General features: G+C 38.3%; 1 protein-coding gene across 3 annotated transcripts in view; it reads right to left on the bottom strand.

The window, feature by feature from the left end:
* Window positions 1–312: 312 nt before the first annotated feature.
* LOC145669529 (sodium channel and clathrin linker 1-like) overlaps window positions 313–14,621 on the bottom strand; it is a 121,278-nt gene continuing 106,969 nt past the window's right edge. The window contains exons 15-17 of one of the 3 annotated variants that reach the window (XM_081737710.1): window positions 11,669–11,737; window positions 7,612–7,731; window positions 313–2,884 (exon numbers count right to left, since the gene is read on the bottom strand). In XM_081737710.1, the coding sequence (XP_081593836.1) occupies window positions 2,815–2,884; window positions 7,612–7,731; window positions 11,669–11,737 (259 nt within the window). In that variant the 3' untranslated portion in view covers window positions 313–2,814. Of the gene's footprint in view, window positions 2,885–7,611; window positions 7,732–11,658; window positions 11,738–14,621 lie in introns of those variants that run through there. The other 2 variants (XR_014128210.1, XR_014128211.1) reach the window with 2 other exon arrangements.

The raw sequence follows: 14,621 nt of genomic DNA on the forward strand, positions 1-14,621 counted from the left end.
TTTACACAATCGAATTCTACACTTTATTATTATTTTCCTTTAAGTTGGCTTACTTTACCTTGTTTGTCGAGAAAAAAAAAAAAAAAAAGAATTTATAATATGGTTAGGTTACTTTTTCTATGTAACACTGAAATCCGTCAGACTGTGAGCTATAGCTATTCGTGTCTCTAGGACAAAATTTTCGACAAACTTTAAAAAATAAAATAGAATATAATAAATTATATTCAGACTCGTATCTTAAAACAAAATAAGTAATGTCTAGGGTATTAACTTAATAAACAGGTTTATAACTCAGGATCTTATCTACATATGAAATCATAACACATGAGTTACCTCCATTAAAAGTTTATTAGAAAAAGTTGATAATTCTATGAAATATCTTTCTTTAAAAGTGCATGAGAAATACCTGTTGGGTATTCTCTTCTCTAATTCCTTAATTATTCTCTAGTTTTAGTAAACTTACTAAAGCTAAGGTTTCTCTAATTATGTGCCTGTGGCAGACAGAAGGGTTAGCCCTCACTAAAAGCGTCCTCTGTCAACCTTAACTTATAAAGGGCATTGACTCACTACATCAAAAACCCTGGCCTACGACCCTATTTCGTGTACTCCCTTAAATAGGAGATGCACTAGAAGGATATCTATCTAAAAACTTATTATAGGGATAGGTAGGTAAGGAGAATGAGTTCGCCTTAAAGTAGCGAAAGATCCTTAAATAGATCTGGCAGGTAAAGGTTAGTTAAGAACCATACTCCCTGAATTAGGAGATGATTAAAAAAAAAAAAAATCTAAAAACTCTATCAGTAGCCTCTTACGAGTCCACTTCGAGGAATTGAACCCAGGAATCTGTGTTCAGAGTATTCATAAAAACCTATTGTGTCCTGCAAGAGGAACAAATTACCTTATAACCGACCAAAGCCGTATACAGCTTCAGATTTGAAACACGTACTCAAAAATCCTAGTATCAGGGAATTGTTAATCTAAATGCCATATCCACCTAAATATGGAATGTAGCATTTCAAGGATCAAATCCTGACCCTATTCTACGGGGCCTAATTCCCTAGCAAAATTCTGTTTCTTGAATTAGTATAAGAATTATTTTCTAAATCCCTTCTTCTCACAGGACCTCATTTTAGTCCATGAAAGAAGTCCCTTAAAAATAAAAAAACTACTAGAAGGTAGAACCTAATATATAGCTCATGCCTTCTGCCCTATTTAAGACTCGGAGAAACCTAACGAGTCTAAGCAAGACCTCCTTAATACTCCCCCAACATTTAATTGAAGACTTAATATTCTCGTACGGGGAGAAAAAGTTCCCACTCGGCTCACCGAGCCGAGTCCGTCCTATTGACTACATTTTCGGAGACTGTCCGAAGTCTCCCCCAAGACTGACGGTCAACTGCCCCTTCCCTGTAAAAATCTCCCGTTTATATAGGAAAGCTATCATATCATAAGCTATGTAGAAAAAACGAGTGGTAGGGAGGAGGGTGTTCTCCTACCAAAAAGAAGCTTTCTCTGAATGCTTTGAAACTGACTGTTATTCTCTGAAACAGAGTTGCTATCTAACTATTCTTCTTACTAGAGGTATTTTATGTAATAGCTGAAAATAGAAATAATATAAATATACATAGTAAATACAACAATTACATTTACATACAATTAATAATAACAATAATCACCCATTGACCAGATCTGGATTTCTTAACCTAATAATAATAACTTAAAATATATAAACCAATACCAATATTAAGATATAAAACATATATAAAATTAAAAACATTATTTAAACATAAAAACCAGCAAGTGATCCAAAAGTGTCACTTGCAACCTTAACTTGAGACTTCCAAATTTCATCCTATTTTTCACTGAAAACTATCTGTAATTCAACAAGAAAATAATTTTATATAATTAAATTGAAATTAATCGTAATAGGGCCCATGACAAACACTTTACCATTTTATATCGTAAAGTTCAGATCCACAGTTCAGTGCTTGCGCGATTGACCATAGAAATTCGAACTCCAATTAGTGATAATTTCAGCCTTGCTTCTCATAAGTGTTAACTCTTTAGCTAGTGGAGAGGAGGGCGTGGATCATGGGTTAGAGTTGATGACAACGGGTTTTGGTGAGTGGTGGGTCAGAGTGGTCATGGTAGGTGGTGGGTGATAGATCGCTGTCGGCCAGTGGGTCACGGGTCAAGTTTTCTTTGACTCACACCATCTCTGTGGACACACGAACAGTTGTAAGTCAAACGCTATAAAAACAGTTCCTTGCTATCTATTTTAGCTCAAGATTGTGATTAATATTAAAACCGGAAATGGTAATTTGTAGTCCTTCCGGTTGGAATAGGGGAACACGAACGGAGAATTCCATATCAGAAATCCCTCACTATGTTTGCTCTGTTACTTGTCAACATCCAGAAGGATGGAAGCTGTTAAGTAAGACTTTTCATACGTATGTATAGCAAAGTTTATAAGTTTAAAATCATCAATTACTTTAATTAAAACGTTTTAAACAATAAAAAATAAAAGTTTATTACAAAGTTAAAACTGATTAGAAAAATACAATATATAAATTAGGTAACAATGTATATTATGTACAGTATGTACAATTATATAAGCAAAACTATAAATATATGTACAAATATTCAATTAAACCAATATTAATATTATTATACAAATTTTAGAACAAGAAATTTGAGCATCAGGAGTTTCAGAGGTCAATTGAAAACGAGAAGGATAACAGGGCGTATGTTATCACAGGAGGTAACAACTCACAACAACGATATTGGAAAACTTCGTCACAAGAAGGCTGGTGGCTAAGGACCTGGCGATCCTATACCTGAGCTCGAGGTGGGATTATGGTTTGGACTGTTTCTTCTACCGCCACTGTTTGTAAAAGAGAAAACAAATACAAATAATATACTGTCAAACGGCAACCAAATTACGAGGGTGATTCAGAAAGTAGAGCCTCCAAGTCCACTATTTGGTCAATAGTACTGCAAATATTCTGAACTGTTTATCATTAATGCACTGATGTTTAAGCTATAGAATGTTACTTGTTTCACTTTCCTATCTCTTCTCGTTCCAGAGTAGTGCAGCAATCAATGGCATCCAGTGGTGACGTGTGGTTGAAACAGCGGGCTGTCATTGAATTTCTGTCTGCTGAAGGTTGTGCACCCACGAACATTCATCGTCGGCGACAAGTCATGAATACAGCATTACGATCCGGAAACGAAGCGTCAGTCAATGGGGTACCGCCACACGTCCTCTCCTCCGCCAAAAAATTCAAAGTTAAAGTGTTTGTTGACATTCTGTCTCATCCTGCCTATAGGCTGGATCTTGCGCCCTGCAACTTTTGGCTCTTCCTCGAACTTAAGGGTTACCTTCTGGGACAATGCTACAGTTGCGACACGGAGGTGGACGTAGCAGTTCGGCAATAGTGTCGCCAGCAGCCACCACAATTCTTCGCTGATGCCATTTAAAAAAAAAAAAAAAAAAAAAAAAAAAAAAAAAAAAAAAAAAAATCGTTTCGCGTTGGCGCAAGTGTGTTTGTTGCCCGTAATGGAGACTATGTTGAAAAATGATGCCTAACATTTATAGCTGACACTGCAAGCTTTCCACTGATATCCGTATCTGTGCTATCTATCAAATACAAATAAAGGTATTATCTTGGCGCATTACTTTCTGAAACACCCTCGTACATTACAAGCAGCAGAACACTTTGAAATAATCAATAAATATTATAGTTATTAAACCAGTGGTTTTATTCATTTTAAAACGGATCGATTTTTAAAAATTTACATTGCCTTATTGTTCACTAATTATTATCCTAACCAACAGCAGTAACTCTTTCCCATAGATGTTCATTTTACTTCGACCTCACTCACCCTCGCCCTCGCAGTAGCAGTTGGCCCTCGCCCTCGCGAATGGAATTGTCCATCGCCCTCGCGCAGCCTCATCCTCGCTGTCGAAACTTGCCCTCGCCCTCGCGGCCAAAACTTGTCCTCGCCCTCGCGCACCCTCACCCTTGCCATCGAAGCTTGTCCTCTCCCTCGCGGACTCTCACCCTCGGCATCGAAGCTTGTCCTCGTCCTCGCGCACCCTTGTCCTCACCGTCGAAGTTTTCCTCGCCCTCTCGCATCCTCATCCTCGCCATCGAAGCTTGTCCTCGCCCTCGCGCACCCTCATCCTTGCTGTCGAAGCTTCTCCTCGCCCTCGCCCTTTTCGTCGAAGCTTTTCCTCGCCCTCGCGCACCCTCGCCCTCGCGGCCAAAACTTGTCCTCGCCCTCGCGCTCCCTCTCCCTCGCGTCACTGTGGGCGAGGGAACTTGAGGGTGAGGATGCCCTCGAGAGGGCCACCCTCGCGAGGGTGAACATCTCTGCTCTTTCCAAATAAGTATGTTTTTTCCTTTATGAAAAATTAGAATTATTATTATTATTGTTGGCAAAATTTACCCTAAAACATGTAAAGTTTAGAAGAAGATAAAGAGCATGAAGGTAACGGGTACGAATGAGCAAGAGGAAGGGGAAGAAGATTTTTCTTTCCTTTCTTGAAGCTTCACACCTCCACACTTTCTCCGCCATTCAGCGCGGCCGTGGAGTAACGGACGTACGTACTAATATTACAATCTCGTAAGTTCAACTTGAATGATCCTTGGATGACTGTTTTTAATATATTAAAAAGTGAACAACAATACTACAAAATGTTTTTTTTTTTAAAGAGTTTTGTAAAGAATAGATGTTTTCTAAATAATGTATGAAGAATATAGATAAATTGCAAAAAAAAAAAAAAAAAAAAAAAAAAAAGAGTGACTTCTTTAGGTACACCTACGAAGAAACAAAAACGTGCTTAAAAGCAAGCGAGTAATTACTGAAAAAATACTGAAAAATTACTGTAAGAATATTTTATAGAGCCAATTACATCAATGATCTCCTAAGTAATAACTATTTTTGAGTACGTTTTACGGACAATACACATATCTAATCTCAGTAATACAGGGTGGGCCAAAAGTCACGACGCGGTTACAACTTTTTTTTTTTATTGATCATTAGTTTCCATTGACATTTCACAGACTTAACGACCAAGGACGGAAAATTGTTTACCCTTATATATGGAATGTAATCTCATGTAAGTGTCCGCCATTATGGGTCTCATAGATAAGGGCTCTGTGTAGTACATGATTCATGACAGGGGTTAACACTTCTGAAGTGACCGCATTTCTGCACGAATATTGTCTTCGAGCTGCTGTATTTTTTTGTGGTTTGTTCACATACACTTTGTCCTTCAGATAGAGCCAAAGACAATAATGAAGCAGAGTGAGGTCACGCGAACGAAATGGGGAGCTGATCCCTGTCATGAATCATGTGCTACACAGGGCCCATATCTGTGAGGCCCACAATAGTGAACAGCACCTGAGATTATATTCCACACATAAATCTAAACAATCTCCCATCCTTGGTCTTTAAGTCTGAGAAATATCAATAGAAACTAATGATAAAAAAGTTATTCACAGTTATAACTCTTTCGTGACTTTTGGCCCACCCTGTATATCAGAAACAGGAAAGTATACAAAAAAAAGCAGTAATCTTTAGTATCTATCTTCAAATATGGTTTCCTGACGTCCCAGTTTAGCCGAAATAATCCAAGATTTACATCTGTTACCCCTCCCCTCAACATTGTTCACAACTGTTTCGGCTCTTCTGCGAAACGTAAGTTGATATTATTCATGCGATTTATAAAATAATAACGGTTTTATTCGACTAATAGAAATAGTCTACTTTCTGCCAGTCACTTACGTGATTACTGACCTACTGTTTAGTTAATTCAGCAAAAAGCAAATACGTAACTACTTTTTTTTAGGGGGAGTTTAACGTCCCACGTTATCCACAGCGGCTAAGGGAGACGGTGATCCGAGAAAACCCACGCACACGATGTTTGTCCACCATACAGACTACTTGACAGGAGCTGGGATCGAACCAGGGACCCCACGCGCCAGAGGTATGCGCTTTAACTACTGATCACCGCATCTCCTGCATAACTATGAGTTTACTATAAATTTTTACAGCGTGTCTTTTTTTTAAATATATATATATATATCTGAAAAACTGGGAGTCCTAGCCTTCAGGGAATATGGAGATGAGTGTGGAAGATTTAAATAAGTGCTACTTACGCTCTTTAAATAACTAGAAATACGAGGGTATGTTAACAATTATCCGCAATTTTAACATAACTCTTCTTACATAGTTCACACTGAGCTCTGTCCTCGTTTATTTTATTGTTATGCTGTTGTGGCCATGCTATGAAAGTTTGATCCTAATTCCTTCATTTGTCTTCCTTTTGTTGCAGATAGATCATGACCGCTCCATTAGAAGTTGGCACCAAAGATGAACAACGAACAGTGGTCGAAAGGTGTCTCAGGGGGCCACAATCCATCAGACTTTCGGCACAATACCGGAACAGTATCTTGCAGCAACGGAGTGTCTACGAATGGACTGAAAAATTCAAAACTGGTCGCACAAGTGTTACGCACGAGGAAGGAGCCGAACGACCATCTACGGCCAAGGAGCCGAACGACCATCTATGGCCACAAATGATAACAACATTGAGCATGCACGTGACATGGTTCTGTTAGACAGATGAGTAACTATTGATGAAGCTGAGTTGAGTTGATTTTGGGTTTAACATCCCGTTCAGCAGCGAGGCTATATGAGACGTGGACCTACTGATTAACGTGGAATCCGAACAACATGACCTACCGCCGGGAATCGAACCCGGGTCTCCCACGACTATTGATGAAGTGGCACATCGCCTGGAAATTAGTCATGGTTCCTGATACATTTTCCGACCACAAAAACCGGCTCACTGCTCGTTGTTCCTTTTTGATGCAAACTTCTACTGGAGCGGCCATGATCTATCTGCAACAAAAGGAAGACAAATAAGAGAAATTAAGATCAAACTTTCATAGCATGACCACAACAGCATAACAATAAAATAAACGAGGACGTACGTCAGTACGAACAATGTAAGAAGAATTATGTCAAAATTGTGGATAATATTTTGACTTACCCTCGTATATGCGTTACATTAACGTATGCATTTTAACGTAGTAATATATAATAAAAAAACAAATACTATTGCCCTTCTCCTGAACACAAAAGAGGAAACAATGTATAACAGTTCAGGCTGTAACTCAGAGAAAAGGCCTCAGTTCAGGATATAATTAAGAGAAAAGGCCTCAGTTCAGGCTGTAACTCAGAGAAAAGACCTCAGTTCAGGATATAATTCAGAGAAAAGGCCTCACTTCAGGATATAATTCAGAGAAAAGGCCTCACTTCAGGATATAATTCAGAGAAAAGGCCTCAGTTCAGGCTGTAACTCAGAGAAAAGACCTCAGTTCAGGATATAATTCAGAGAAAAGGCCTCAGTTCAGGCTGTAACTCAGAGAAAAGGCCTCAGTTCACGATATAATTCAGAGAAAAGACCTGTCGGAAAAAAGCAAATCGTGAACTTTGAGAAATACCGCTAGCAAAACAATAAATTCTACAAAGCACCATACAGGTAACAATATTTGCTTTTCTATACAAATATATAGGTTTGTATAAATGTACGCTTACCATTTACAGATACCTAACCCTGGAAATGACGCAGACGTGTAAGAACTCTTTGAAGTGGCGGGATCTGTGAAATATCTTGGCGAACGACTATTAAAAAATCCTTGGTTTCTACCTTCCATGCTGCAACGAAGAAAAGTGAAAGCGGAATTAATTACCTGATTGCAGTATTACGTTTCTTTGTTACTAACTACACACAACTTCACGTGTTACAGGTATCAATCTATAGAGATATTTATCAATTAAACGGAAACACCTAAAACAAAATACAATTTATAAGATTAATATGCTGTTGGTCCCTCTTTTGCCCTCAGAGTAGCTCTGATGCAATGTGCAATAGAGGAATGAGAAGTGTGGGTAATTGTAATACATGGAGTTGGCAACTGTGCAGAGTTCCAGCCACCCGCCACTTACAGCACTAGTTGTATGTAAACACAAACGGCGGCTCGTTTGGAAAATCGTCTCCCGAATAAGTCCTCTCAGTTATTCGGTTTCTGTGAGCGAAACATGGAACCGCGGCTGAAATTCATCGACAGCTGGTACAGGTTTACTGAGAGACTGTAATGTCTCGACAGCATGTCGCAGAATGGTGTCGAAAGTTTGCGGCTGATAGAGAAAACGTCACCGTCGAGGAGCGCCCACATACAGTCCCGAAGACCACCACGCAGTTGAAAGTTTCGCTGGGACATCATCGACCACCCTTCCTACAACCCGGACCTCGCTCCAGGCGACTTTCACCTGTGCCCGCACTTAACCCTAGAACTCATACTCAAAAAAACTTTACACTTTTACATAGGTGGGGTCTAGTAGACCCCATCCGGGTATCTCAGTGGAAGTAATTATAAATGTATATTTCGATCACTACAACATTAGTTCATTATGTGTTACTAGTACTAATGCTATTTTGACATATCCATACTCATTTTGACAACAAATATTTCGATATGTTTATCATAAGAAGTATAGAATTCACCTAACTGTTTACATGTAGCTCCGTAGGAGTAGCATTTTACCATCTTTTCCTTTTGTCTGAAGCTATGCTTCTCCTTTCAAGGTTTGTGCAATATCAAACATCTCTTGTGTAATAAAATACTCCTATGCGCCTTGTGGAGAAGTTATTTTGAGGCCGCGTACTGGTCCAGGTGTGTGTGAAACACATTGCGTGAGTCTGACTGTGAGGTGTACTGTAATACGTATACTGTACAATCTCTTCCTGTTAAAATACCTTATTCGCCGGCTTCTGAATCCGAAAACAAGTTTCATTGCCATTAGAAAATTCGATTTCATTTGAACTATTTGTTACGGATCACGTATGCTGTGCGTTTTCGAAGTATTCTTCTGCATTACTCGCCTCATGACTATCTTCATGACTTAGAAGATAAAACTGCTTTTTCTGCAAGCCACTCAAGACACAATTTGGAATCACCGACTCTCCGGTCTTCCTTTTCCTGAACTCATTTTCACTGGCTAGCCGGCGTATCTTGAAACTAACACCAAATTACACTCACACGCAATAAAATTATGAATAAAAGAGGTTTATTATTAGTAAGCAGGTTCATAAATACGTTCATAATCCCGGAAACTAAGAGCAAAAGGGCTACACAGAGAAAATCACAAATCAAATATAATGAGTTCTCTTTATAATCAAGTAGATATATGAGTTTTCGTTTGATAGACGAGTATTAAGATTTAAAATGAAGTTAATTCATCAAACACCTGTAAAAACTTAAATCTAATTTTATATTTAAATGGCAATAAATTTCATTTATCTAACAATGTTCATGTATAGCATTACAAACAATGAATTATTTGTTGTTGGGGTCTGGGAGGCGCCATGTATGGAAACTTGGAGTAGTGATACAAAATAAAAGAAATCTCGGAAATTATTGGTTGCACAAGGCTAAAATTACGTAAGTTACAAAAACACATTTAGATATAAGATGCCAGGAAAGATGAAGATTGGATGCGGATTCATTATACCACAAGGCATTTTAATTACCTCTATGGGGTCTGTCAGACCCCCACATATGCGTTCTAGGGTTAAAGGAGTACTTCGGAGGCTGTCGCTTCGCTTCAGACGAGGAGGTAAAAAACTTCGTGACAACGTGGCTGAAGACGCAAGGAAAGAATTTTTACCAGGAGGGAACCTTAAAACTCATCCCACGATGCGACAGGTGCCTCAACCGATATTAAGACTATGTCGAAAAATAACCCAACGTAAGTACTATATGTTGGCTGTATTGGTTGTATGAAATAATATATACACGTTTCACTGCAGGCTTTGTAACTTTACTTTCCGATCATCCCTCGTATTTTCATTTATCTGCTAACAATGATGTAACTCGTCTACTACAAGTTATTAAAAAAAAAAAAAAAAAGTGTTCGCCGAAGTGCATGGCTTAATATCATAGTGCTCACTTACCTTCAATGATGTGTTGGTGTATTGACGTGGGTAAGCCAGGGTAAGGATTTAAGCATATGCACGTGTTAGAGACCTGCACGGGTCAGGCTCGGCCCGTGGGCCGGGCCGGGCCGGACTGGGCTTGGGCGGGCCGACACTGATTTCTCTTCAGGTCGGGCCGCGCTGGGGCCCATTAAGTGGAATTCTTTAATAATTATTGACTTACGATAATTAGATAATTAGAATAAAGGCAAACGTTGAAGAAGTGTGCCCGTGAAAAATGTTACAAAAAGAAACTTTTAAAATTTATCGGGCCCGGACCGGGCTTGGGCCAAGGATTTAAAAAAAAAAAAACTTATCGGGCCGGGCAGGGCTCGGGCCGAACCCCGTGCAGGTCTCTAGCATGTGTATGTACGTACGTATGTGTATGAAAAAAGCATATCGAACCTGAGCACATACGAACCCAAGAAAGTCAACTGTCTTTTGTCTCTACATTTTCATTGGACAGTTATATTCCAATATTTTATTTGTGTTTTGATTTTGTCTCCTACACGTTTTCTGAAACAACAAATTGGTAGTGGTCTGTCATAGTGGCTTTTTTTGAATTTTGTACTGTGTGTACAGGGTAATTTGCCGCCCCGCGCACCGCCATCATTCGCCCTCCTCTTTTCTGCAGAAAGAACAAATTTTAAAAGCCACGATTTCAAGTATGCTATTCCATCATGAACAACGAAGGGAGGGGATAGGGTACTTATACTCAGAAAGGCCTAAACACTACATATACAATTTCTTGTGTCTGTGTCTTTTCTTTAAATAATAATCTACAGTATTATGTTACTGAAAGATAAAGCGAACACATCTACAGGGGAAAGATGGTAACTCTTTTTATAGAATTCAATATAGAGCTTCAATGTCAATATATCAGTTTGCAATTACACTGAAACTAGCTCTTTTATCTTTATTTACTGATTTTCCTTGTACATTTGTTAAAAAAAAAAAAAAAAAAAAAAAAAAAAAAAAAAAAAAAAAAACTTGTTTCCACCTTCAATGATAAGGAACTTGTTTGTGACAAAGACAAGACTAGTTTTTATATCAAAACTGCGATAACTAAATGGAACAGGTGTTCGCTACTGTTCGAAAATTAAGTTCTTGCATTTGACAACAATGAAGCAATTCATGCTGGGATTTGTTTGACCATTTGCTTTAGCATTGTCCATGTGACCTTAAATTAATGCGACCTAAACATGATTTACGAATGTAGTATTCAACTAGAAGGTCGTTTAGTAAATTTAACTACCATCATCATGAAATCTGTTTCCAACAAGAAATAATATAGTTATGACAGATTTTGCCACCCCTGCAAATCTGTCGCCCCATCCAAATGCACGTGTTGTACGTCAAAAAGAGTGCGGCTCGATTACGGGACCTCCGAACTTTGTCGCAAGGTCAATATTGGAAACCAGGTATCCTCACTGAGAATCAAACACAGAAACCCGCGCGCTAACGCGAAAATCATTCTTTTAACAAACTGTTTGAGGTAGTTACTAACACTCCCCATTGGCGTTTTAATGTGATAAGCAACTTTTTAATTATCCAACCTACGTTATACATACAATATACAAACTTCTTCAGTTAATAGTTGTACTTACAAAATATTACCTTTGTGACGTCACATCGAGGGATTCCGATTTCAAAAAGCGTTCTTCTTGAGATGAACTTTGGAAGGGTCTGAAAAGAAGGAGAAGAAACTAAAAATACAATCAAAGCACAATATTACATTACCATTTCACACTTTTTGGTACTTATTTACGAATATAACTCCAGATACAGCGGAGCGCCAGTTCATATTGAATATCTAGTAAATCTGGGAGGAGAAGAAGATAATAATAATAAATCTACAGATATATGTGACATTTCATTGTGTAATTTAGAAAGCCTGTAGAACAGAGAACGTTGAACTATTGAAAATCTAGGTCGTACTATATGAAAAAGATGTGTATGTTACGTGTTTGTCTGAATGGAATTCGGAAATACAATTCTGAGAGTAGCGTTTCGAACCTGGTCATGTGGAAGTTTATTTGAGATCACTGATTTTACGTCATATAGTTGAATATTTAGTGTTCCTAAAAAGTTTGTGTCTTGTCATCACACGTGCCCTAGGTACTCTGAAACGTACTGTTAGAAGGAAGAAGTTTAGAACTGAGTTCAGCTGTGATAGGTTTGTAGGAGCTGCCATTTTCCAGATAGGTGAACAACATTCCATTTTAGGAGAAATTATTGCCTTATTGAACCAGTCTCGGACTGGGGGATATAGGGCCCCGGCAGGACCTCACTTGGGGCCCACCTTCCTTTTCCATGTAGCATGTAGGAGTCTCGTAAAACCTTTGCGATGGGGAGTGGCTTTTTTTTTCATACAGCTGTCAGCTTCATTTACGCGTAGTAATGGGGCTCCAGGGTGGGGACCTGTTCTGTTTCTTTATGGTGGTACAATAACTTGTCAAACGACTAACAGAGAACTCCAGCAGGATTTTATAAAAGTCAGTCTGATTTAGGTATTCATGTGGCTCCAATACACATTTCGACAATATGATGCTGGGACCCATATTGTTGAAATGTATTCTTATTAGGGCCCAAACAGGATTGTATAACACAAGTCTCTTTTTTACAGAATATCAAACTGTTATAATCATTTAACAAACGATATGGACATTTTTTCTAGCGTCTCGGTGTTTGAAAGAGCAACTAAATGAGTTTTGCACTATTTGTTGACAGTTTTTTTCTTTCTTGTTTTATTCCTGTGTGTTAACATTTCCCTGTGTAAAATGGCACAGTTATGTTGTATCTGGAAATTTGTTCAATAAATAAATAAATATTTAGAAAGGGCCCCGGTAGGAATCCCTGCCCTTCTGCCCTAGCCAGTCCGCGCCTATATGGAACGTTGCTACGGAAGAGAGGTTCCGTATTTCTGTTAATCTGTCCAGAAGTCCTAGAATGCGTATCGACTGCTTAGTGATATTGTTTATATGTTCTGTGACAGTTTTGTGTCAAAAGTAACTCGAGATCCTTATAGCTACTGACTATTGTGGCGGGTGAACTGTATACGTTGTACAAGTGTGTACAATATTTTTTTTAAGGGAAAATACTATGGATATACGCTTATTGGGATTTACTTTTAGGAACCATGTGTTACACCAACAGGGAATATATATATATATATCTATGTCGTTTTAAAGTGGCTCGGAGTCTTCTGTACTGTTTCCTTCCCTGAAGATTTTGCAGTCGTCTGCAAATAACGAGATTCTGTTGGAAGTTGAAGCGACTAGCCAGGTCATCCATGTACAATATGAGTAAAAATGGTCCAAGTACACTTCCTTGTGGTACTCTGGATGTTATAGGTAGAGGATTAGAAATCGCTCCCGTTAAAACGACTTTTTGGGTGCGACTCTGTAGGTATCTAGTCAATAAAGAGTGGTCCATGAATACCGACTCTATTGGAGATTTAGTAAATTAGATAAGGATGGTTAATAGAATCGAAGGCTTTAGATAAAACGAAACAGATTGTGTCCAATTGTTCATTGTCAAAAACACTGTTTATAGCATGATTAAGCATGTTACTTAGGTTAGTAAGGCAAGAGTTATTTGACACGAAAGAAGTGAATTTGAAAAGTCTGTCTTTGATAATTTTCTCGCAGACGATGGATATGTTTGAGGCAAGCGAAACAGGCCTATAGGATGATACACGATCTTATGGTCCGGATTTATAGGTGGGGATACACAGGCTGTTTTCCACGAGGAAACAAGTCAACATCTTACATAATTTGCTCTATTTCTCTAATTATCTGCAACCAACAAACCTATCTTACTTTCTTCTTCCACAGCATCTAAATTTTTTATTCAATTCGTTCTTCTTTCGAAGCTTTATGTTTCAACACTTTTCGGTTCTCTCAAACAACTTTACTTCTAAAGATAATTATTTTTTACACCTTTTTTTATCATTATTTCTTTGAGTTTGTATTGATTCTTTGCGGTGTTATTCATATCTTCTATAAGCAGCTATAAAGTTTGTTAACATCTCTTGAGAAATAGGCACACTATGAACAATTTCGTGAAATGTGATTGCATTTTTCTGACTCTCGGCATATTCTAAACCAGTTTTCTGACTCATTTTAATTTCCCTGACTTCAAGGGTTAGTATGAATTCTGAATTATGATATTACAGATTGCCCTTCTAGATTTCTGACGTCTCAAGAAAAGATATAGGAACAGCTGTAAGTTTATACAATTATGATATCACAAACCGCACCCCTAGATTTCCGACCCCTAAGGAAAAAATCTAGAAACAATAATAAATTCACACAATTATGGTATTGTAAATTGTACCCTTAGATTACTGACTCCTAAGGAAAAAGATCTAGAAATCTTTTTAAGTTTTACGTCCCATGATTATGCCGGTTAGGCTAAAGGAGACGGTGATGATGAGAAATAAATGAAACGGTGAAAGGAAACGGGAGACCCCGAGAAAACCCACGCACACGGTGTTTGTCCACCACAAAGTTCACTTGGCGCAAGCTGGGATCGAACCAAGGACCCATGCACCAGATCTACAAACATT

The sequence above is a fragment of the Thermobia domestica genome, chromosome 14, assembly GCF_964235325.1.
Source record: "Thermobia domestica chromosome 14, izTheDome1.hap1.1, whole genome shotgun sequence".
In the NCBI taxonomy this organism is placed as follows: Eukaryota; Metazoa; Arthropoda; class Insecta; order Zygentoma; family Lepismatidae; genus Thermobia; species Thermobia domestica.